Consider the following 23,046-nt stretch of genomic DNA (forward strand, 5'->3'; position numbering starts at 1 on the left):
GCCCTCAGCCTCCGCGCCGGCGCCGATGGGCGGGCGCCCCCACTGTGCGTCCCCCGAAGTCCGCGGCGGCGGCGGCGGCGGCGTCCAGAGCCCGGAGCCACAGCCGAGCGGAGCCGAGCGGGTGGCGGCACCATGGCGTGCGCGGGGCTGCTCACCGTGTGCCTGATCCGGCCACCCGCGCCCGAGCCCCCGCGACCCCCCGCGCCCGCGCCCGCCGCCGGGCCCGCCGGACACGCGCTCTTCCAGGACGTGAGTGGGGAGCGGGCCGGGGGTGCCGGCGCTGTGGCCCTGGGGGTGGTCAGCCTCGCGGGGTCGCTCCCGGTCTCTGGACCGCCTCTCACTGTCTCTTTGCCCTCGCTCATTCTGCACTTGATCTTAGCCGAAAGGCCGAGAAGCGATTGCCCTCGCTCGTTCGGATTTTCCCCGTCCCTATGTCCATGTGTCTCCCTCCAGGCTTGCTGTGGGCTCGGCCTCGGCCTCGGCCTCTCACGATTTCTCTGTTTCCGTGTGTCTCCCTTATCTTTATCTCGCCGCCTTTGTGTCCCGTCGTTGCCTCTCACTCTTTCTCTGCTTATCTTTCCTTGCCTCTGGTTCAGTGTCACTGCCCCCGCGGCACCCCCGACCCCAAACCACCCCATGTATGTGTCTGGCCGGGCGGGGGCTGTCAACTGTTGGTCCCGGGAGCCGCCACGGTGCCCCTCTCTGGCAGCCCCAGGCTGGGCTGGCCCAGGCAAGGGGACCTGGGAGAGGAAGCAGCACCACCGCCCCCCCCACCCCTGACTCCTGACCTAGTGCTGACCCCGGGCCCCCTCAGATCCCACCCAAGGGGTGTGGGATCCCAGAGTTGCTTGGCGCTGCCCACATTCACCCTTTGTGGTCTGTGCACCCTCCCCTTGCCGGCAGGTGGCCCTGTAACCCCTGTGAGCACCTACCTGGAGCTGCCTGGCCTGGCCGGGGTCAGTCACCTCCACCCCTTCCCCACCCTTCACCCCTCTGCACAGCCTGTCCTGTTCCTCTTGCGTCCCCCTTCCCAGAGGTCCCTTTCGGGTGGGAAAGGCTGTTCTCCTGCCCCCTCCCCACTGTCCCTAGTGACTCAGCACCTTGGCCAGAGCCCTCTCAGCCGGAAGGGACCTGACCCTTCCATTTCCCAGATGGAAAAACCAAGGCCTGGAGGGTTAGGGTTGTGTTCCAGCTCACACATGGAGGCAGGGGTGCACTAGGGTGTGGCCCTTGATGTCCTCAGTGTTCACAGCTTAGAACCCCTCCCCCTCTCTCAGTGCCCCCCCCCCCACCAGTATGTCTGTCTGTTCTGGCCAGGCCACCCTGGGTGGCTCTGTGACCCCGATGAGCCAGTGGCAGCCTTCTGTGAGTCAGGCTTCAGGCCAGGGAGTACATTCATCCCCAAAAAAGCAGCCCGAGGGGAGGGGCACTCTGAATCTGGAGCTGTCCAGGCTTTGGCCTGCCCCTCCTTGCCAGACCTGCTGGTGCCCTCTTTGCTGGGTTGTTTTGGGTGACCAGGGAGTCTTTAGTCCCTAGGGAAGGCAGGGACCATGTCTGGACTCCACTTTTGCTACCTCTGTTGTCCTTCCTGTCTGTTTCTCCGTAAATACCATCTGTCCACCCTTGCTTTCTGTGCTTCTTACTCCCTCTGCACGTACAGCACACACAGATGCACACGGGCCTGCCCAAGACCCTCGTACTGAGTCAGCCTCATAGGAAGACCCAGCCCTGGAAGGGTTAACCCTGGGCTGTTCCCTGGTATGATACTGAGTAAACAGGCACCCACAAAGGAAGGGCTAGGGTCTCAAGAAGGTGACAGAGAAACAGCCTGGAGTGGGCAGAGTCTGGGACGAACCAAGGCCACACAGCAGAGTTGGGGTTCAGGTCTGGGATGGGTGCCCGGGATCTTCCGGCTGCATCTTGGCCCGTCTCCCTACCTGCCTCAAGCTGGGACCGTTCCAAGGGCTGATGCATGAGAAATAACTCAGGATCAACTCTGGGGTGTGGGAGGTGAAGATGCGGAGAGCCAGCTTGGAGCACCCCCCACAAGGCCAGGCCCTGCGGGAGAAGGGAGCAAGCCGTGGGGCCGCTGTGCGCTCTTCCCCTTGTTGGAAAAGGGCCTGGAGGGCTGAGCTGGGCAGGGGACTGGGACCAAGCTGGGCAGGAGGAAGGGAGATGCAGGGGGCAGGCCGGTCAGCTGGGGCTCTGTGGAGTTGGGGGGTGGTTCTGGCCTCCCAGCTCCCACCCCTGCCCTTTTGTCCTCTAGGTTTTCCGCCGAGCAGACAAGAATGGTGAGTGTGGCTTCCCCTGAGTCCCATGCTGGGGGTTGAGGGGCATCAGAGAGGCTCCAGGGAGGGTTTGGGCCACAGTTGAGAATGGAGAGAAATCTTGAGAGGACCCAAATCAAAAGAATCAACCCAGGTGTCCTTCTCGGAGGAAATTTTTGTTTTGAATCCAGTTTGGCAGGAGGGAGAGTGGAGGAAATGTGGTTTAGCCAGAGGCTGGAGGTGGGGGCTGACTTTCACGCAGTGTCCTGGCCCGGTGGGGGCTACTTCCTGTAGGTGACCTCCTGTTTCCTCACTACTGCTGAAGTCTTCACCCCATTTCACAGACAAAGGAGCTGAGGCCCAGAGAGGTACAGCAGGCTGCCTGAGGTGCTGGGCCTTGAACCCAGGTCTATTCCAGGCTCCCTCTGTGAGGGGCTTGGAAGGGTGTGGTCCTGGAGCCAGGGCCGTGGGGGATTTTATCATAGATTCTTAGAGAGCTCAGTAACTTTCCATATTACCAACCACCTGGATGCAGGGAGGGCGTGGGCGGACAGAGCTAGGTCCAGGGAGTCAGCTCCCCAGGTGCCCTGAGTCCTGGGAAGTCTCAGATGCTGGCCTGGCAAAATCTGGAAAGCTAAAGCAGGAGCCATCAGGGGACCTTGCAGGCAGGTTGCTGCCCACGGATGACTCAAAGCAGCCCACGGTGCCCTGATGGACCAGTGGAGGGTCTGAGACCACCCGTCGGCTTTGACCTCACCTTCACCTGGCCTCCTTGAGAGAGGACTGGGTCCCCACCCCTTGCCCCTTCTCCCTGGGTCTCCTCAAATTTGTTTCAGCCAGTTGATCAGGGCACGTGGTCTCATTTGGATTATAGCATTCCGTCTGGGGAGGAGGTTCAGGTCCTCCCCATCTCCATTCTCTCACCCCATCTGCTTAGAGACCTCACAGGCCAAATCCCCGGTGCCTCTGGCCAGTGCTCGTGTGCTCTCAGCCTCTGTGATGGGGAGGCAGCCTCTGTGATGGGGAGGTCTTTCCCTCCTGAGTCAGTCTGCTGCTTCTTACTGGGGCCCTGCTCTTAGGAAGATCTCATCTGACTCCCTGCGGCTTCTCTGTGAAGGGCCTGGGTCCAGAGCACAGAGGTGCCCTCCACCCGGAAGCCCTGTGGGCAGAGACCCAGCCTTGGTTCCTCCAAGTGACATCTAGGCCCTGATCTGACTGTGCCCCAGGCTTTTGTTCATTTATTTCTCCATTTGGCAAACGTTGAGTTCCTTCCAAGTGCCACGTATTCACTGCCTTGTCCCTTGGGTGCCTGCAGAGTGGGTCCTGTTGCTTGAAGTGGGCACCTCTGGGGGCCCCAACTCTTAGGTCTCCAACGGCCAGGCCTCCCTTCCAGCTCAGAATCCCATTTCACTTGTCTGGGTGGTTATGAGATGCTGCGAAGCCTTCAGGGGGCCTCCATCAGGTGTCAGGGGCGCAGCCAGGGCTCAGAGATACTGACTCTGCTCCCTGTGCCCACCCCCACCCCCCAGATGACGGGAAGCTCTCATTTGAAGAATTCCAGAATTACTTTGCCGATGGGGTTCTCAGCCCTGGGGAGCTGCGAGAGCTGTTCAGTGGTGTTGATGGGCATCCTGCTGAGTGAGTATGGGGGTTGGGGTGCACGCGCCGTGTGCAGATGTGAGCCCAGGCTGTCCCTACCCCACTGTGTCCCCTGCTTGCTTGGGTTCCTTAGGGAGGATTGGGGGGGGGGCACGGGGAAAGGAGTGCCAGGGCTAAGTGCCAGCTTTACACGCCTACCTACCCCTTCCCCGGCTCCAGCCCTGCCCATCACACTGCTTCCAGCGGGAACCCTGAAATAGCCAGGCCTGAGTCACCACCTATGGTTCAGCCCACAGGTGCCCCCCCCAACACTCCCGCTTCCTGCTGAGCGACCAGCGGATGCCTGGGGACAGCTGGGCCCTGCCTGCTCCTCCCATGGATGCAGGTGCTCCCGTATCTCCAGGCCTTTGTGTGAATTTGCTTGCCTACTCCTGCTTCCTCATGTGGGTGCACGTGTGCACAGTTATCCCTGCCTCTCACTTCCCCCTACTCCCCTCTCCTTAAAAGAAATTCTAGGCTCCCATGCCCTCCCATTTTCTGAGGCTTGGGCTAGACCTTTGTCTGCACTGCTGCTACCTTACCACCACCAGATACACCAGTCAAATTCCTCGTCCTTCAAAGCCTAGCTTAGTGAGCCTCTCCTCCAGGAAGCCCTCCCTGACCTACAGATACTCCATGCCTTTTCTGTGCTTCCACAGACCTCACTTCTTCCCAGCTCTAACCACTCCTCTCTGGCCTGTGTTCAAATCTGTCTCCCCCAGCCTGAAATCCCCTTGGAGGTTGAGAGCGGGACTGAATTTTTCCCCTTAGACACTGTTTGGTGGGGTGGTAGTACCCCATCTCTGTCCACTGAGCAGCGTAACGTGGGGTGGAGTCAGAAGTCGCCTCCGTGTCAGGCTGAGCTGGGCAGGGAGAGGAAAGGAGTGCTGGCTTCCAAGTCAGTCCTAGTTTACCAGGAGGGTTTGAAGGACGCCTTCTCTTTTCCCTGCAGCAACTTGGAGACGGAGAAACTGTGCGGTGAGTGGGCCCATGGGGTGTTTGTCTCCTGGGCAGGTGGGTGTTGCTGATGGTCTGATGGAGCAGGCTGGGCTGGGCTCAGGGCATAAGGCCTGGTTGGCTGCTGGGTAATTCTAGGTTGTAAATGGGGGGATGTACCCAGGAACCTTTGAGTATCTCCTCTGCTCTCAGACTACTTCTCTGAACACCTGGGCGTCTACCGGCCTGTGCTGGCGGCACTGGAGTCGCTCAACTGTGCTGTGCTCACTGCCATGGACACCACCAAGCTGGTGAGTGGAGGGGCTGATGGTTGCAGGGGGCTGGCAGGATGAGGGCTGGGGGTATCTGCTGTGCTGTGGGAGCCTCCATCATCGGACTCAGGGCTGTGGGGCTAGGGGCCTGGCTTCCACTTTCTGGCTGTGCATCTTTATCTCTCTGGGTCTAAGTTTCCTCATCTGTAAACTGGGCATATTAATAGAACCTACCTCCAGACATTCCTTGTGACAATTAAAGGAGAATGAAGGCAGAGAGTTTTGTCTGTCTTGCTCTCTCTCTGCCTGGCTGACAATAGCCACTTCATACGTGGAGCTGCTGCTGCTTTTATTGCTGACCAGACCTGATTGTTGTGGGGCATCAAGCCCAGCTCCCAGCAGGGATGGGCTGGGGGTAGGGCATGCTCACACACATCCACAGGCCCGTGCTGGTGTGTAGAGCTTGGTGGTGGGGGGTAGGGGACAGCCCGAGGACGTGTGTGAGTAGACAGGCATGCGTGCACCCTTGTGTTTGTGTATAGTATGGACACGTGCGCACAGCATCAGCAGTGCTCACAGCCAGGGCTCCAGGCCCTTGGATGGTATTTTTAAAAACACCGAAAGCTACCCTTTCCTTTCTGTGTTCCTTGTAAGAGATGTCTCCACCTCTCTTTGTTCCATAACTCTGAGTGAGGGGGCGAGGAGGGAGCAGGCTTGGGATTGTGCCTGACCTCATTTTTACAGAAGGAGAAACTGAGGCTTTCTGTGAATTAAAGATCAGCTGAGGACAGGGCTTCCCCTCTGGTTGCTTTCACATAGGGTCTAGTGGCTCTTCTAAGGGTCACCTTTGGGGCCTGGTACGGGATGGGGATCCGAATGCTACATGATGAGGGGTTGGTATGCTATGATGACTTCCATATCTGTGGCCTGGACACCAGTAGGGGCAGCACCTTCCTTGTTGCCATGGAAACAGGGCCTGGGGGTGGGCAGCTCTACTGGCATTCTCTGAACTGGCACTGGTTAGCGGGAATTCACACTGCAGCTCAAAGTAAGAGCCCCAGGGTTCCTGGTCACCCCCTCTTCGCCCACAAACGGGTAGAAGGTGACCCATTACCACACGACTCTGCCAGCTGTAATCACTGAGCTTTTATCTGGCACTGAATGCCTCTGACAGCTGCGCTCAGCCTGCCGAGCGTCTGCCTCTGCAGCGCCCCCTTGTGGCACCACACCGTCCAGTCCAGCAGGACTCAGTGGAACACTTCGTGCACCAGCCTGGGGCCACATTCCTGGTACATGGCCCGGGTCATCCAGCGGGACTGGAAGGTGCGCAGCGAGCCTACCATGGAGCCGCCCGTCCACACCGCTGTCCCGCGCCCAGGCTTGGCCACCAGGCGCGGCTGCAGCGTCCCACAGCCGTGCCACCGGCATTGGGCCTCCAGCTCCAGCTCCAGGCGCTCAGGGAAGCCAGGAAAAAGCGTAGAGCCACCGGCCAGCACCACGGTGTTGGCCAGCCGTGTCCGTAGTGTCGCGGGCACCCTCTGCAGTGCCCGGAAGGCCAGGATGGGCAGTCCCGGCTCAGCCTGGCCTAGCAGACCCGGCTGGAAGAGGGGTTCTGGGCAGCAGAAGCGCTCGCTGCCAAGGCAGACAGAGCACCCACTGCCTAAGTAGAAACTGACCGGGTGGTGGCGGGCAGGATTACAGAGGTCACCCTCAAAGTCTAGCGACACGTAGCAGCAGCGCTTCTTGAGCTGTGTGATGACCTTGTGGGGCAGGGCCTGCAGTCGGTGATCAGGCCCTGCTGCCACCAGCAGGTCCCGCAGGTAGCGCGACAGGGTGCTGCCAGCCACATCCAGCCGGAAGGTGGCCTTGTGCCATGAGTGGCCCGCATAGACAGGCGTGGCATGGCACACGCCCGCGCCTGCCTCCAAGGCCAGTCCGCTGAACGCGCCGACGGAGCAGAGCGCCAACAAGGCGGTGCTGGCCAGGTGGCACGCGGGCACTGCCAGGGCCTCGAACAGCAGCTCGGCCACCCTCTCGCGGCCCACGGGCGGCGCCGACGGGGAGTCGCTCACGAGCACCGGCCACTCCTCCGGGCACACCCGCAGGCCGCCCACCAGCAGGCGCTCCCACAACCCCTCCAGCGCCTCCCAGTCCACCACCTCGCCGTGCTTGATGGGGTGTGCCCGCGCCACGCCGCCCGCCAGCTCGCAGCCCGGCGCCCCGGGCAGCACGGGCCGGTCCCAGCTGGGCACCAGGCTGGAGCTCTTGAGTACCAGGCGCGGCTGCTCCTCTCCCGCGAAGCCCGCCTTGGTGAAGCCGGAGCCCTGGTCCACGACCACCGCGACGTGGCCCAAAGAGGCCCGGCGACTACTGGACAGCGAAGCCATCTTCGGGCCGGCAAGCCCTGCGGTGAAAACCTCGGCCTCCGAAGGCTCGGCCCCGCCCTCGGCCTGAGAACCGCGTCTCAGCTGGCCTCGAGGGAGACCCGCCTTTCAGCTCGCAGCTCTACCTCCTGGGCCCACGTTCCCCGCCTTCCTGGGCTCAGTTCTTGGGCCGCGCCCTCTGGTCCCGAGGTCCCACTCTTCCGGCCTGAGTAAAGGTCTCTTCAGCCCTTCACTTGGCTCCGCCCCTGGGCCTGAGGCCCGGCCTCTGGTTCAAGAGTCAGGTTCCGCCCTCGCTGGGCCCTAGCGGCCTCGGGCCGTCTTCCCCCTCTTCCGGCTCAAGGCCCCACCCTCTCTCTGAGGACCCTCCTCAGCGGTGAGGCTCCGCCCCCCTAAGCTCTTGCTTAGATGGATGATGAGAGGGGCGGGCCAAATCCTTGAAGACACTGAGAGGCCTCCAGGAGCACCTCTGGGAATATAAGGCCTTTGTGGCAATATTATCCAGACATCTGTTACCCTTGGGGATCCAGGAGTCCAGCCCGACCCTTGAGCCTCCAGCGGTCTCGAGGCACTTCTCAACTGGGCATGACCGAAGTACTGTGGTTCCTAGTGGAGGTGGGAGGGGGTGGTCAAAGAAGCAAGGAAAAGAACTTGGATTGGATTCATTGTGACCTCAGTTCTCAGCATCTGCTGTGCTTCCATAGCCTCTACCCAGATGAAAACGCCCAGACCCAGCCTGTCTCCTGGGACAGGGCCAATGGTAATGATTTTGACATCCAGGGATGTGGCCTCAGCCGCCCAGCTGTGGTCAGTGTTTATCAGTCGCTCCGACGTGTCCGGCTCTTTGCGACCTCATGGACTGTAGCCTGCCAAGCCCTTGTGTCCATGGAATTTTCCATGGAAGAATACTGGAGTGGGTTGCCATTTCCTACTCCAGGGGATCTTCCAAACCCAGGGATCAAACCTGCATCTCTTGCGTCTCCAGTCTTCTCAGGCGGATACTTTACCCCTGAGCCACCTGGGGCCAGCACAACCAATTTAATTGCTTCCCCAAACCACTTTGATGACCTCTGGACAAACGTGCAGCCTCTCTCCTCTCAACGCTGAAGAGAAAGCTCTTAATCATGGCTCTCCAGCCACCCTGAAGATCTCTCCGAGCTTAGCTTTCAAGGGCCCAGGTAGCCCACAAAGGGATCCTACCTTCAGGGGCTTACAAACACGGGCCTGAGTTTGTGACTCAGTTCTGAGGCTGCCTTCACTGTGTACTGAGTGAGTCTGAATCTCACCCCGGGCTCAGTTACTTCCTCCAAAAGGCGGTCATCCCCCCACACAGGAAACAGGCCACGTCATGTCTCTGCAGAGTCTCTTTTTTCTCTTTAGGAGCATTATGGTTGCAAGTTGAAGACCTATTCAGGTGAGCTTAAGCTAAGATACGGATTTTATCACGAGAGCCTTGTATGTTTTATATATACTAAGGGCAAGAGTGAAAACAGGTTTTAGGAAAAGACTGGAAGCAGGGTCTGGCTGCCAGGCTGTGGAAGACTCAAGAGATGCATTGGGCTCTGCATTGTGTTTATATTCTTCTCAAGACTGGTTTCAGCCTGTGCATGTTCCCGTAGAAAACACTGTCTCCTACAGTTCCTGAGGAGGAGAAGGGGACAACAGAGGGTGAGATGGTTGGATGGCATCCTTGGTTTGAGCAAACTCCAGGAGATAGTGAAGGACAGGGAAGCCTGGCGTGCTGCAGTCCATGAGGTTCCAAAGAGTCAGACATGACTGAGCGACTGAACAACAGTTCTTGAATTACAGACCCAGGGAAGGAGCTGATAGAACTGGGCTTGGGCCAGTTGCTTATGCCAGGAGATATGGCCACATTGAAGAAGGTGGTTACCTTGATTGCAACCATGTGGATGGTAGGAAAGGGTCAGTTCTCACAAAGCAGTGGGGGAGATGTGACGGGTAGTGCAACCTCCAGCCTGATGCAGGCAGTGTGCTATTGACACTGACAAAAGTGTACCTTCAGGAGAAGTTGTACCTGTGGTTTTAGTGAGCTGGGAACTTCACCCCTCTGCATCGCGCCTTCCCTCCGCAAAGGGGCATTTTGAGATTTGTTGCCAGCGGAAAGCAGGCTGCAGGTTTGGCATGGCTGGAGGGGACAAGAATGACTAGGGTCTGGTGCTGGGTTGGGGACCCGGGAGCATGAGAAGCAGCCGGGTCCCTGCCCACAAAAAGTGTGCCGGGCCTCTTGTGGATGAACTAGGGAGGTGAACCTTGATCACAAGTGGCTGTATGGCCAGAGCAGGAGTGAGAATGGAAGTCACTAAGAAGCCCCAGGGGGAGACTGAGGCTGGGGATCCGGGCCTGCACATTCCAATAATAAGTTTGGGTGTTTCCCTGTGGGCAGTGGAGAGCCAGTGTGAGCTTATGAGCAGAAGTGTGAACTGCCCGAAGAAGCCTCTTTGGCTGCAGTGTGGGGAAGAGGATGGGGTGGTGTAGGTGGGGAGATGGTGACTGAGGTGCCTTGGGGGTCATCAAGTACAGTGGGGTAGGATTGAGGGGTCAGAGGACCAGGGACCCCAGTCTCTCCTCCTGGGTGCTCTCACAGGCAGGATGTGAGTCTAAGGCTCAAACTATGCTGACTGTGGACCGTCTCAGTTCTTCCCCACGGTGGTGGCTTTTTGCCTGGGACTTTCCCTCAGGAAAGACTTGTTGAGTGCTGGACTCTTGGACTTGCTGGCCTCTGCTGGAAGCAGGTCCCTCCTCCTCCTAGCGTGGCCAAGCCTGCCTTTGCCCAAGCTCTCTTCCGTCGGGTCTGCAGACCTGGTGGCGGGATCTGACCCCGGCCAGGAGTCGCAGGGAGAGGAGAACCCTCCCTCCACTGTGGTAGGTTGCCCCCTCTCAAGTGCGGCACAGGGGTTCTGACACTTGGGTCGGAAGAAAGAAGAAAGCAAAACCAGCCTTGGCCCCAGGCCACGGCCATGGCTCTGTCCCCCACCCCACCCCGCCCCCCATTCGCCTGTTCTTCCCTGTCTTGCTCTGGGCCTCAGTTTCCCCCACCCTGTCTCCAGGCCCCGACGCCTCAGACCGGGCTGCAGACGCCAGCGTTGCTATGCGCTCTTTATTGGGCCGGACCAGGGTCCGGGGGTCCGGGCCAGGCACTCAGGGCCGCGGGCGGGGACAGCGGCGCCGCTTGCGCGGCTGCTCCTCGGCGGCCTCGGCCTCGCCGTCGGCCTCGCTCTCGGTCAGCAGGCGCTCATAGAGCCGCTGCCAGCCCTGCGCCGCCTTGGCCCAGCCCCCGGGGCCGCCCGCCTCGCGGCGCCGCTCCTCCTGCAGCCGCGCGTCCAGCAGCAGCAGCAGGACGAGGATCTTCTTCATGTCGCGCGCGCGCGCGCTGTCGCCCCGCTCAGCGCCGTCGCCAGCTCCTCGCAGCATGGGTGCGGCCGCCGGGGGCGCCGCGGGGGTGTCCGCCGCAGGCTCGCTCGCCCGCTCGGGCCGCGCTCCGGGGCCCGCCGTCGCCTCGGCTAGTTGCTGCCGCTTGTCCAGGGGGAAGAGCAGCACGACCTTGGTCTGGGGGTAGGGCAGGGGCGTGAGGGGAGCGAGCTCCGCCCGCCTGCCTCCCCAGGACCCTCACCCACCCGGGGCCTGCCTCCCAGAAGCCCGCCCTCTCCTCCCAGCCTGGGTAGGGGGAGGTGGAGGAGGCAGGCACCCTTCTCCATCTCCCAAGACCCCTGCCTCCCCCACTGTGAACCCTCCCCCACTGAGACCCGGCTCCAATCAAGTTTATGAGATTCCCCTGTCTGCCCTTCTAGCCTTGAAGCTGGGACCCTTCACCCACCCCGGTCCCGGCCCAGGGCCTCATGCCTAGTTGAAGAGAGGGGAAAGTAACACGTTTGAAGCTGGGGAATGGAAAGGGGGTGGGGGGATAAGGGAGCTCCCTGTGACCATAGCCCTGGTGGCAGCCACTTGGGCTGATTCACCGTGCCGGGACTTCCACCCACCTGTTCCGGGTTGGGAGAACCGTCTCCTGCACACCCTCCTAGGCTCCCAAGTCTCACCCACCTCCTGGTTTCTGGGATACCTGCTCTCCCTTCTGGGTTATTAGGACCCCAGTCCACACCCACGTGGGTTCCTGAGACCCTTGGCCTCAACAGGGGTTCTCTAATGCCTTCCATAGGGGCTTCCCAGGTGGCGCTAGTGGTAAAGAACCTGCCTGCCAATGCAGGAGACAGAAGAGATGTGGGTTCCAACCCTGGGTTGGGAAGAAATCTCATGGTCAGAGGAGTCTAGTGGGCTACAGTCCATGGGGTTGCAACCAGTCGGACACAACTGAAGCTGCTTGGCGCACACACGCAACCCCTTCCATTGCCTACGTGGCCTAGACCCCCAGCACTGGCTCCTGCCCACGTGTCCAGGTCCGCCAAACCCCATCTGCCCCTTGTTCCCTGAACTCACACTGGGCTTCTTCCACTTGATGTGGTTGAAGAACTGCCGTTTGCGCCGGGCCTTGTCCATGTCAGGCGGCTTCTCCTTGTGGGCCTGCTTGGGCACTTTGGCTCTCTTGTGGGAACTGCTGTTTCCCATGGCAGGCCTGGTCACCACTGGGGACCCCAGCCCATGCTGCTTCTGCCCTGCTCTCTGGCTGGGGGCCCCTTGCCCTGGCTCTGTGCCAGGGACCATATTGTGACCTCACGGGTTGACCTCATCAGCTCCAGGCTCTGAGCTGCTCCTGCCAGAACCCACAGATGAATCTTGACTCCATTTACTCTGTGACTTCTGGCCTTGGTTTCTCAGTGTAAAACTGGGCTAAAGATTAGTGAGGTGATGGCTTGTAAGGTGCTTAGTGATGGTGGTGGTCAGCCACTCAGTGCTGTCTGACTCTTTGTGGCTCCATGGACTGCAGCACGCCAGGCTTCCCTGTCCATCACTATCTCCCAGAACTTGCTCAAACTCATGTCCATCGAGTCGGTGATGCCATCCAACCATCTCATCCTCTGTCTCCCCCTTCTCTCCCGCCTTCAATCTTTCCCAGCATCAGGGTCTTTTCCAATGAGTAAGTTTTTCGCATCAGGTGGCCAGAGTATTGGAGCTTCAGCATCTGTTGTTCCTATGAATATTCAGGGTTGATTTCCTTTAGGAGTGACTAGTTTGATCTCCTTGCTGTCGAAGGGACTCTCAAGAGTCTTCTCCAGCACCACAATTCTAAACATCAGTTCTTTGGTTCTCAGCCTTCTTTATGGTCCAACTCTTATATCTATACATGACTATTGGAAAAAACCATAGCTTTGACTATACAGACCTTTGTCGGCAAAGTGATGTCTCTCATTTTTAATGTGCTCTCTGTGTTGGTCATAGCTTTTCTTCCAAGGGGCAAGCATCTTTTAATTTCATGGCTGCAGTCACTGTCCACAGTGATTTGGAATCAAAATAAAATCTGTCACTGTTTCCACTGTTTCCCCATCTATTTGCCACGAAGTGATGGGACCTGATGCCATGATCTTAGTTTTTTGAATGTTGAGTTTTAAGCCAGCTTTTTCACACTCCTCTTTCACCCTCATCAAGAGGCTCATTAGTTCTTCTTCACTTTCTGCCATTAGACTGGTATAATCTGCATATCTGAGGTTATTGATATTTCTCCCAGCAATCTTGATTCCAGCTTGAGAATCATCCAGTCCAGCATTTCACATGATGTATTCTGTATATAAGTTAAATAAGCAGGGTGATAATATACAGCCTTGTCATACTCCTTTTCCAGTTTTGAACCAGTCTGTTGTTCCATGTCTGGTTCTAACTGTTGCTTCTTGACCTGCATACAGGTTTCTCAAGAGACAGGTAAGGTGGTCTGGATTCCCATCTCTTTAAGAATTTTCCAGTTTGTTGTGATCTATACAGTCAAAGGCTTTAGTGTAGTCAATGAAGCAGAAGTTTTTCTGGAATTCTCTTGGTTTTTCCATGACCCAACGGATGTTGGCAATTTGATCTCTGATTCCTCTGCCCTTTCTAAATCCAGCATCTGGAAGTTCTTGGCTCATCTACTGTTGAAGCCTAGCTTGAAGGATTTTGAGCTTCACCTTGCTAGCATGTGAAATGAGTGCAGTTGTATGGTAGTTTGAACATTCTTTGGCATTGCTTTTCTTTGGGATTGGAATGAAAACTGGACCTCTTCCAGTCCTGTGGCCACTGCCGAGTTTTACAAATTTGTTGGCATGTTGAGTGCAGCAACTCTTTAACATTATCATCTTTTAGGATTTGAACTAGCTCAGCTGGAATTCCATCACCTCCACAAGGTTCGTTTGTACTAATGCTTCCTAAGGCCCACTTGACTTCACACTCCAGGATGTCTGGCAGACAGAAGCAGCAAGAGCTACAGTCCCACTGCCTCCAGGACGAAAACCACAATCACAGAAAGCCAACTAAAATGATCACATGGATCACAGCCTTGCCGTGGCAAAGGGGCTTACGTAACTCAATAAATCTGTGACAAAGCATGGTCCACTGGAGAAGGGCAAGCCGCTCTAGTATTCTCCCTTTGAGAACCCCGTGAACAGTATGAAAAGGCTTCGTGGTGAGGAGAGAGGAATTTCTGTGACCTGAGTTGTGTTGTGACTCTGACACTCGTGTGACCTTGGCCAGGGTAATCCATTTCTGGAGGCCTCAGTCTTCTCATATGCAAGCTGGAGTCAGTGATGGTTCCTGTAAATTGCTATGAGGATTAACTGAAACTGCTTAGAAACAGGGCCTGGCAAGCAGTGCGTGCTAGTGTCAGCCAGGTTCTTTGTAAGCAGCAGAAGCTGATCAGTCACCTTCAGCACTAGAAAAGGAATTTATTGGATGAATTTCAGGAAGCTCACAAAATGGCCAGGAAGTCCAATGGCTTGGAGAAACCACTGGCCTGTGTGAGAGTGAGGGGCCCCAGCCGCCACTCTGTCTCTGCCCGTCTGCTGGCTGAACTGAGGCGGTCACGGGCGGGAGACAGAGCCCTCGACGTGCGCTGCCTCTGAGGCCCCTTGGGGAGGGGTCACCTCAGCTCCCTGGGACTCCCACCCTGGACCGAGTGTGTATCTGGGGCTGAGGGAGGTGTTGGTGAGGAGACCCTCAGGAAAACTGTTAGATGTACAAGTGGGCAGGTTTCTTGTTAGTAGTATGTTTGGCTAAAAACAATGGCACTGTGGCATGTGGGATCTTAGTTCCCCGACTGACGAGGGGTTGAACCCGGGCCCCCTGCACTGGGAGCACGGAGTCTTAATCACTGGACCACCAGGGAAGTCATGTGACAGCAGTTCTTTATTGAGAACTTACGTACCAGATAGTAGGCCGAGACCCATGTAGGAAATAACACCTTGGAGCCTCTCAGCAGCTCAGTGAGATGGCTTTACCGCCCCTGTTTTATAGGCGAGGAGACAGGCACAAGGAGATGAAGGTAGCTGGGGAGTCTGGGCGTTCTGAGTGGGCAGCACAGGGCCTGGCAATGGTTGGCCTCCTTGTCTCTGCCTACCTTGGCAAAGGCTAGGGGGAAATGGCAGTGCGGACAGGGATCAGCGCTGGGGTGTGTGGCGCGCTGTCTTGTAGCTAGAGCTTCTAGTAAGAAGTGCTCAGTAAATGTGGGGCGCGTGGGTGAGTGAATGAATGCCAAGATTGTGAGACTGGGGCCAGCTGGCGAGCGTGGGGCCGCATCACACCGTTTTGCCTCGTGTCAAAACTGCCCTGCCCCAGCCCCTACCCACACCCAGTCTAGCTATGCCTGGGGCCTTACTGGCTGAAAGTGGTGGCCCCAACAGGGAAGGGGCCTTGAGGTCCAGAGAATGGGACACGCTCCTCTGGGTGTTGGCCTCATCCCTCCCAGTGAGGGGCCGGGCCCAGACAAGGACGGGGTCTGGGGTTGCTTGCCCCCCCGGAGTCTCAGTGTCCTCCTGTTTATGCCAAGTCTGCAGGCCCTCTTCTCTTTACACTGCCGCTGGTGCCCTGATGGGTAGGGGGTGGGGCGCAGGGAGGCAGCTCCCCATTCAGAAATACATACTTGGAGTTGGGAAATGCCAACCATGTCCCCCTCTTCCCCAGGAGTATGAGCGGGCCTCCAAAGTGGACCAGTTTGTGACACGCTTCCTACTGCGGGAGACGGTGAGCCAGCTCCAGGCCCTGCAGAGCTCGCTGGAGGGGGCGTCAGACACTTTGGAGGCCCAGGCCCATGGCCCGCGGTACGTGAGGCGCTCGGCCACCTGCGCTGGACCCGCAGGTCCAGTTCATGAATGCCCGTTATCTCCGTGTGTCAGGTCCCTCAGCTCCTGTCACATTCCACACTTCTGGCATCCCGGAGCCCAAATTCTTGTTCTTAGGCAGGGAGGTCAGGAGAGGGCAAGAAGGTGTGGCTGGCTTTGCAGCTGGACCTCAATGTCCTGAAGCTTGGGGCCAGGCCTGTTCTGGGGCCCCAGTGCTTGGCCCTGTGGGTCTGGGAGCAGTGACTGACCCTCCACTCCCCTCAGGTCAGATGAAGAGAGGGTGGAGGTGCCGAGCCGGCCCCGAGGCAGCCGGCGGGCAGGGCGCAGGGCCCTGCGGAGCGTCAGTCGGTCGTCCACCTGGTCTCCTGGCTCCTCCAACACAGGTGTGTCTGCGGCGGGGTGGGAGGGCATGGCATCCCCCGGGGCCCCAGCGTTTGCTCCTCCACTCGCCCTCAATTCATCCCGATAAGCCCCCAGCCTGAGGGGCCCGTGCCCGACCCCCAGGGCAGAGCTCTGAGGCCGAGATGCAGTGGCGGCTCCAGATCAACCGCCTCCAGGAGCTCATCGATCAGCTGGAGTGCAAGGTGAGTGCCGTGCGGCCACCGCCCTGTGCCAGGGGAACTGTCTGGAGCCCTCGCAAGGCAGGCCCACACTGGGGACCCGGCCCACGCTCTGTATCCCTCACAGGCCCCCCGGCTGGAACCCCTGCATGAAGAGGAGCTGACCAAGGGGCCCAGCTCGGTGAGTCTGGGAGAGGGGCAGGCAGCTGGCATGGGGCCGGGAGGAGGCTGTGAAGTGAGGAGGCTCACGGGGCTAGCTCCCCCTGGCCTCGTCTTGTACATACACCCCCTTCTCTAGGCTTGGTTCCCCAGGCCTGGTGGGCAGGTGCGGGGTTCTGGTCGTTGCTTCGTGACTCTGCAGCGCGCTGTCCCTCCATGGGCATCAGTGTCCCTTGCCTACAGTCCTGAAAGCTGGGTGTGTAAGCACTGTGGACAGAAAGTGAAGGGGGCGGTCAGAAGCGGTGCGGTGCTGCAGGAGAGCCGGCCAGTGGCTGGAGCGAGGCAGTAACCTTGGCAACAGGAGGAGGAGGATGGAGCCAGGAATGCTGGGGGCCGCGTGGGGGCAGGAGCCCGACCTCAGGGCCGGCTGGGGCTGGTGCAAGCCAGGAAGGGCAGGGCCCTCCTGAAGGCCACGGCAGGCCCTCACCCGCTGCCCTGCCCTGCCCCGGCTGACCAGGCTGCTTCTCTTGCCAGCACATCCTTGTGGCCCAGAGGCAGGTGCAGGTGGCAGAGGAAGCCCTGCAGGACTTCCACCATGCCCTGTGCTGCTACGTGGACTTCACGGGGTCCCAGAGCCACTGCCTGCAGTGAGTCCTCAGCTGGGTGATGGCCAGTCAAGGCGGGGGTGGATGGTGGGGAGGAACACTGGGCTGGGGGTCCTGGGCCAGGGCTCTCATTAGACACCCCTGGTGAGGTGGGCAGGGGTGGTGGCAGCCCAGGCCTGGCCTGGCCTGGCCTGGCCGTCTCTTTGGCCCTGCAGTGTGTCTGCCCAGAAGATGCTGGACAAGGCTTCCTTCACCCTGTACGAGTTCTGGCAGGACGAGGCTTCCTGGAGAAGGTAGGAGCGGTGGTCTGACGTTTATTGTGGGACCTCGAGTGAACCAAACCTGGGTTCAAATCATCTCCTAGTTACTGGCTCTGTGACGTCAGGAGAGTTACCTAACCCTTCTGAGCCCCAGTGGCCTCCTTTTCAAAATGGGAGCGATGCTAAGTCCATCCTCTTGTCACCCTTACAAGATGACATGTAAAGAACTGAACACAGTGCCAGGTACCAGGTAGGTGCTCGGTGAATACACACAGCTACCACCACGCCACACCCCATGCCACGTGCCTTGTGTGTGACTGCATGTAATCCTCATGGTGTCCGTGAAGTGGACACTGCACCACATTTCACGGAGGGGAAAATGAGGAAGGACTGAGATCTGAAACCAGGCCGCAGGATCGGGCGGGAGTGGGGAGCTTTTACCCATGTGTCCTGGTCACTGGGGACCAGCTCCGGCCTCGGTCCACTCTGCGGCCCTCCCTAGGCACCAGCAGTCCGCCTGCAGTAAGGCCTTCCAGCGCATCCTCATTGACCATCTGCGGGCTCCAGACACCCTCACCACTGTGTTCTTCCCAGGTGGGCAGTGGCTACCAACCCTCTGAGGAAGGGCAGTGGGCACCTGATGGTCTCTGACTCCCAACCTCTGACCTGCAGCCTCCTGGTGGATTATGAATAATAACTGAGCCTGATCTGCACAAGCCAAGGACCCCTGCCTGCCTCCTCCTGGAGCTTCTGGACTGGTCAGCTCCACTCAGCTCAAGACCAGGATGCTGCCACCTCCGTAATTGGGGCTTGGCTCTCAGAGCCTCCCAGAGTCAGCTGGTGGAGAGTCTCACAGCCCAGGGATCAGAGACTGGGCTGCTTGCTTCCTCTTTCTCTAACAGTGTGTTTTATTGCTTATAGCTTCGGCCTCTGAGATACTCTGGTATTTGTCTGGCCTCAGGAGGCCTGGATTCTGGTCCCCTCTGCCCCTGCCTTGCTGTGTGACCAGGGCAGGTCCCTTCCCTCTCTGAGTTGGCCTTGGGCTATCTGGCTACCTAGTGGGTGCCTGCTTTCTTCTTGCTGTCTTGGGACCAGGCTTCAGCTCTTCCCCAGCCAGCAGCAGAGCCAGGGCTGATGCTCAGGAACTGTCCTCCAACCCACCCCCGACCTCGATCCCCAAGACTGGGCTGGATCAGTCTGTTGTGTGGGCAAAGGACCTTGGGGTCCCCACCCCCTTCCTGGGCGGGCAGGCTCCTGACGCTTTCAGCACCCATGGCTGCACCAGAGCCCTCCGGAGGATCCTGGATTGGTTTGCATGTTATTTGCATATTATTTGCATGCTCATTCCCACCCATACTCAGGGCACTATGGGAAGCCCCAGGGTGACCTTGTTAGGTAGCAATAATTTGGGCCCAGAGTCACCTGCTGCCCCCAGATACCTCTGAACCCCAGCCCAGAGGCAATAAAGGCAGTGGTCACCTCTGGCATCGCTTCCATTCTCTCTCTCTCAGCAAGAAGGCCTGGTCCCCGTGCCTGTGGATGGTGGGAACTTAATCATGGCCAATCCAGGTTCCCTCAATTCAGGATCTTCTCACTCCATAGAGCCTGGTTCTGAAGTCTTTCCTGGGAAAGGAGAGTGGACATGGGCTCTGCTATAACCCTCCTAAAATCCTGGGGGTTCTAGCTTCACCCGCTTCCTTCACCAGCAAGGTGTGGCATGAAGGTGGGGGCAGACCACAGCGCCTTCTCAAGGCCCAGCGAGCATGGCTGACCCCTGTGAGAAGACCTGCCCCCAGACAGACCCTCTCCTACCCTTCCCGGCTGGACTTGTCACCAGCCCTGCTTGCCTGACAGTGCCAGAGGGAAGTTCTGGGAGAATACTGGATGAGTCAGTCCTCCCAGCTATGTGGACCTCCTTCGAGACGTCCTGAGGGAAGGGACTTGGGGCATGGAGGGACGTGACTGACATGAAGGGGGTGGGAGAGGGCTGCCCAGGTCGTGGGCTCTAGCGGGCAGGCACATGTCCGCACAAGAGCACAGACTGGCCTCTTGACCTGGTCTGGAGGGTGTGGGGTCAGGAGCATTTGGGCAGAAGAAATGTGCAAGTTGAGGCTCTGAGAGTGGGGAGAGCTTGCCTCACTGAACGGAAGGGAGCCCAGAGGTGGGCTGAGGTCAAGGCCAAGGCAGGGAGGCAGCCAGGCCTCGAAAGCACTGCATCTTGCGGAAGCTGCGGTAGGCTTTAAGAGGTGGCTGGCCAGTGGGCTGAGTGCCATTTCACCAAGGCATCTGGCTGCCACGCTGGTGCCAGTCGTGGCTGAGCCCTGGGGCATGGCCAGGAAGGCAGTTCGGACAGTGCCAGCTCAGGATAGATGCCCTAGGGTGGGAGGTTTCTCCCTGGGGATCCCTGTAGGAGTTCAGACTTGCAGGGACAGATAGCTGCTCCCACTGGCCTGGCTGCCCAGGCCAGGAACCAGCACAGGGGTCTCTGGGGCCCCCTGGCCAGCAGGCTACCACATTTCCTGGACTCCTGGCAGTTCCTAGAAAGTGCTGCCAGCACCTGAGTCACTCAGGTCTGGGTGGCTGGAGGAGGGTCAGGGTCTATCTTGTTAGAGAAGCCTATCTAGGAGGAAGTAATCTGTCTGTCTGCCTGGTTCTGATTCCTTCTGTTTCCTCCACGGAAACAGCACCAACAGCAAACCCTCAACACTAAAAAACTTCCCATTGCCTTTGAACCAGAATGCTGAAACTCTTCAGCTCAGGGTGACCTCTCTCAAGTGGGTCCCTGCTTCACCCTGTGATGGAGTTCTGAAGTTAACATCTTTTTAATTTTTTTTAAAAAAAGATGGGTTGCATCCTTCCTCCCTGGCTGAACATTTGGAGCGGGGAGGGTCCTGCGGGGGAGGGGAGGGTCAGTCCTGCAGGGTCTGAGAAGGCTGCTTGGAAATGGTGATGTTGGGTTAGAGCTGTGAAAGATGAGTGCGGGTCTCCAGACAGAGGTGAGGGGTAGACAGGCAGGGAGAATGTTCCGGACAAAGGGAGCAGGAGGAGGAACAGTGGAGTGCAAGGGATGGGAGGGGGGCAGGGAGACCAGGTTGGGGGATGGGAGGGGGCAGGGAGACCAGGTTGGGGGATGGGAGGGGGGCAGGGAGACCAGGTTAGTGGGGATGGGAGGGGGGCAGGGAGACCAGGTTGGGGGATGGGAGGGGGCAGAGAGACCAGGTTGGGGGATGGGAGGGGGGCAGGGAGACCAGGTTAGTGGGGATGGGAGGGGGGCAGGGAGACCAGGTTGGGGGATGGGAGGGGGCAGGGAGACCAGGTTGGGGGATGGGAGGGGGGCAGGGAGACCAGGTTAGTGGGGATGGGAGGGGGGCAGGGAGACCAGGTTGGGGGATGGGAGGGGGCAGAGAGACCAGGTTGGGGGATGAGAGGGGGGCAGGGAGACCAGATTAGTGGGGATGGGAGGGGGGCAGGGAGACCAGGTTGGGGGATGGGAGGGGGGCAGGGAGACCAGGTTGGGGGATGGGAGGGGGGCAGGGAGACCAGGTTGGGGGATGGGAGGGGGGCAGGGAGACCAGGTTGGGGGATGGGAGGGGGGCAGGGAGACCAGGTTGGGGGGACTCCGAATGATCGGTCTCTCAGGGAACAGGGAGCTGGGCATCACCAGACAGGGGAGTGCTGTGGGCAGGTGTGGAGCGGGACAGGAGGAGTCTGGAATTCCAGCTACAGGGAGAAGGAAGTTCTGAGCTGGGGCTGTGGGGGCACGGAGGGCCCCAGGCGTGTGTCTGCTGAGCTCTCGAAAGGCCACATTCGTGTCCATCCCGCCCGCCCTCCAGGCCCCCAGGTCTCGACACCCTCATCTCTGGCTGGGGTGACTGTGGGCGGGTTTTCGCTGGGTCTCCCTTCTGCAGTCCATTCCCCAGAAAGGAACAGACAGAGGTGAGGGGGGGAGCGTTTTCAGACATTGCCATGGTGACCACACCCTTCTGGCTAAGACCTTCCAGTGCTTTTAGCATCAAGATCAAGTCTGATATCTCGACTTGGCATTCAAGGCTCTTAGCAATCAATACCCACTCCCATTATGTGCAGCTTCCTCTCCCTAAAACACTCCAGCTGAGCTGGGCTATCTGCAACCTCGGTCACTGCCCTTGAGGCCTTTGTTTCCTCCCACTGCCCTACCCCATCCACTGCCTCCTTAGCCTTCAAGCAGCAGGTCAAAGCCAGCAGGTCTGACCTGCTTTCCCACTCCTGGCCCTCAGTGCCCCACTCTTGTTGGCTCTTCAGCTCATTTCAACAACCACTCGGCCCCTGCTTTGGGGATGGTGAAATGTCCGAGGCTGGTGACGGCACCCGGGTCAAGAGCAAGCAGCATAGTAGAGCTGCTGCTGCGTCACTTCAGTCGTGTCCGACTCTGTGTGACCCCATAGGCGGAAGCCCACCAGGCTCCCCCGTCCCTGGGATTCTCCAGGCAGGAACACTGGAGTGGGTTGCCATTTCCTTCTCCAATGTGTGAAAGTGAAAAGTGAAAGTGAAGTCGCTCAGTCGTGTCCGACCCTTAGCGACCCCACGACTGGAGCCTACCAGGCTCCTCCATCCATGGGATTTTCTAGGCAAGAGTACGGAGTGGCTTGCCATTGCCTTCTCTATAGTAGAGCTAAGCGATCCCAGCTCCTCCCGCCGGCGGCCACACCCACCCTTTCACCCACTCCCTGCGCCTGCCTCCTCACCTTCCTCCCACCTGCGCCCATCACAACCGGGGGCCTGGCTCGGTGCCAGGCCAGGTGCTGGCGAGACAGCAGCAGTCTAGGTGGCTTCCATTCCCCTCCAGCTTTCAGAGAGAAACACGCACACCAAGTCCCCTCAACACAGACTCGGATGGCTCACAACAGAAGGCCTTCAGGAAGGAATCCTCTGGCTGTCCAGTGGTTCGGACTCTGTGCTTCCACTGCAGGGGGCATGGGTTCCATCTCTGGTCAAGGAACTAAGATTTCTTTGCATGCCTCGAGGTGTGGCCAAAAAATGTTATCCTCGAAATGAATACTACTTGAGGAAGACATCAGCCTTCAAGAGGGATACTGGGACAAAGGTGAATCCTCAAGGATGTCACATATTGGCAGAGCAGGTTGTGATGGCTTAGTTGCTAAATTGTGTCTGACTTGTGACTCCATGGATGGTAGCCTGGTGGACTCCTCTGTCCATGGAATTCTCCAGGCAAGAATGCTGGAGTGGGTTGCCATTTCCTTCTCCAAGGGATCTTCCCAACCCAGAAATAGAACCCAGGTCTCCTGCATTGCAGATTCTTTACTGACTTGAGCTTCGAGAGCTGGGGGTGACTCCCATTTGATCACATTTCACCTCACAACAGCCTGGTGGCGAAGGTGCCATTAGCTTCCCGGATTTACATGGGAAGAGCCAGAAGCTCAGCAAGCAAGTGCCTGCTGTGAGTCACACAGCTGGGTCTGCTCCCTGGCACCGAAAGCTGCTTGCTGTCAAACGTGAACATCGCTGAGCTGAGCAAAAGCTCCCACTCTCTCTGGTAAAGGAAACCAGGCTAGGGCTGGAGGACAGCGGCAGCTTCGACAAGGGAGCAAGGCCAAGCCCTGGGGCTGCAGGATAGCAGAGGAGACAGCAAGATCCACGGAAGCGTATCGCGAGCTGGAGGGGGGATCTGATGTGGGTTTTTCAGAGCTCAGCCCTTGGAAGGTGGGGGTGCCAAGTCCTGATCATTTCTGGAACTCTAGGCGGTGCTCAGAGAAAG

At 58.6% G+C, this 23,046-nt stretch overlaps 3 protein-coding genes across 4 annotated transcripts; 1 reads left to right on the forward strand and 2 right to left on the reverse strand.

Annotated features, from left to right (window-relative positions):
* Positions 1-26: 26 nt before the first annotated feature.
* Positions 27-18,735, forward strand: NECAB3 (N-terminal EF-hand calcium binding protein 3). Of its 2 annotated transcripts, XM_088843845.1 has the most exons (14): positions 27-249; positions 2,267-2,291; positions 3,797-3,905; positions 4,156-4,251; positions 4,858-4,883; positions 5,055-5,152; positions 15,550-15,686; positions 15,972-16,090; positions 16,212-16,291; positions 16,395-16,448; positions 16,961-17,073; positions 17,247-17,324; positions 17,794-17,885; positions 17,964-18,735. In XM_088843845.1, the coding sequence occupies exons 1-14, from the start codon at positions 133-135 to the stop codon at positions 17,990-17,992; spliced, it is 1,173 nt and encodes a 390-aa protein (XP_088699971.1). In that variant the 5' UTR covers positions 27-132; the 3' UTR covers positions 17,993-18,735. The 2 variants fall into 2 exon arrangements, with proteins under 2 accessions (XP_088699971.1, XP_055291621.2); XM_055435646.2 differs by lacking the exon at positions 4,156-4,251.
* ACTL10 (actin like 10) lies at positions 6,245-7,544 on the reverse strand. The gene has a single exon (XM_055435656.2). It carries the CDS (start codon positions 7,498-7,500, stop codon positions 6,361-6,363), a length of 1,140 nt encoding a protein of 379 aa, XP_055291631.1. The 5' UTR covers positions 7,501-7,544; the 3' UTR covers positions 6,245-6,360.
* C15H20orf144 (chromosome 15 C20orf144 homolog) lies at positions 10,654-12,075 on the reverse strand. Its single transcript, XM_088844366.1, has 2 exons — positions 11,947-12,075; positions 10,654-11,061 (listed from the first exon to the last, which is right to left on the reverse strand). Exons 1-2 carry the CDS (start codon positions 12,073-12,075, stop codon positions 10,654-10,656), a joined length of 537 nt encoding a protein of 178 aa, XP_088700492.1.
* Positions 18,736-23,046: the final 4,311 nt, after the last annotated feature.

This window comes from Moschus berezovskii, chromosome 15, assembly GCF_049115385.1.
Source record: "Moschus berezovskii isolate FMDL1 chromosome 15, NW_MosBer_1.0, whole genome shotgun sequence".
Classification (NCBI taxonomy): Eukaryota; Metazoa; Chordata; class Mammalia; order Artiodactyla; family Moschidae; genus Moschus; species Moschus berezovskii.

Bases quoted from the DNA above. Each gene is read 5' to 3' on its own strand.
- NECAB3 (XM_088843845.1), top strand. From the start codon at position 133: ATGGCGTGCGCGGGGCTGCTCACCGTGTGCCTGATCCGGCCACCCGCG. The intron at 4,252-4,857 runs GTGCTCCCGTAT...TTTTCCCTGCAG, and splicing joins TGCTCCTCCCATGGATGCAG to CAACTTGGAGACGGAGAAAC. The intron at 16,449-16,960 runs GTGAGTCTGGGA...TTCTCTTGCCAG, and splicing joins TGACCAAGGGGCCCAGCTCG to CACATCCTTGTGGCCCAGAG.
- ACTL10 (XM_055435656.2), bottom strand. From the start codon at position 7,500: ATGGCTTCGCTGTCCAGTAGTCGCCGGGCCTCTTTGGGCCACGTCGCG.
- C15H20orf144 (XM_088844366.1), bottom strand. From the start codon at position 12,075: ATGGGAAACAGCAGTTCCCACAAGAGAGCCAAAGTGCCCAAGCAGGCC. The intron at 11,062-11,946 runs GTGAGTTCAGGG...CCCTACCCCCAG, and splicing joins TCAAGTGGAAGAAGCCCAGT to ACCAAGGTCGTGCTGCTCTT.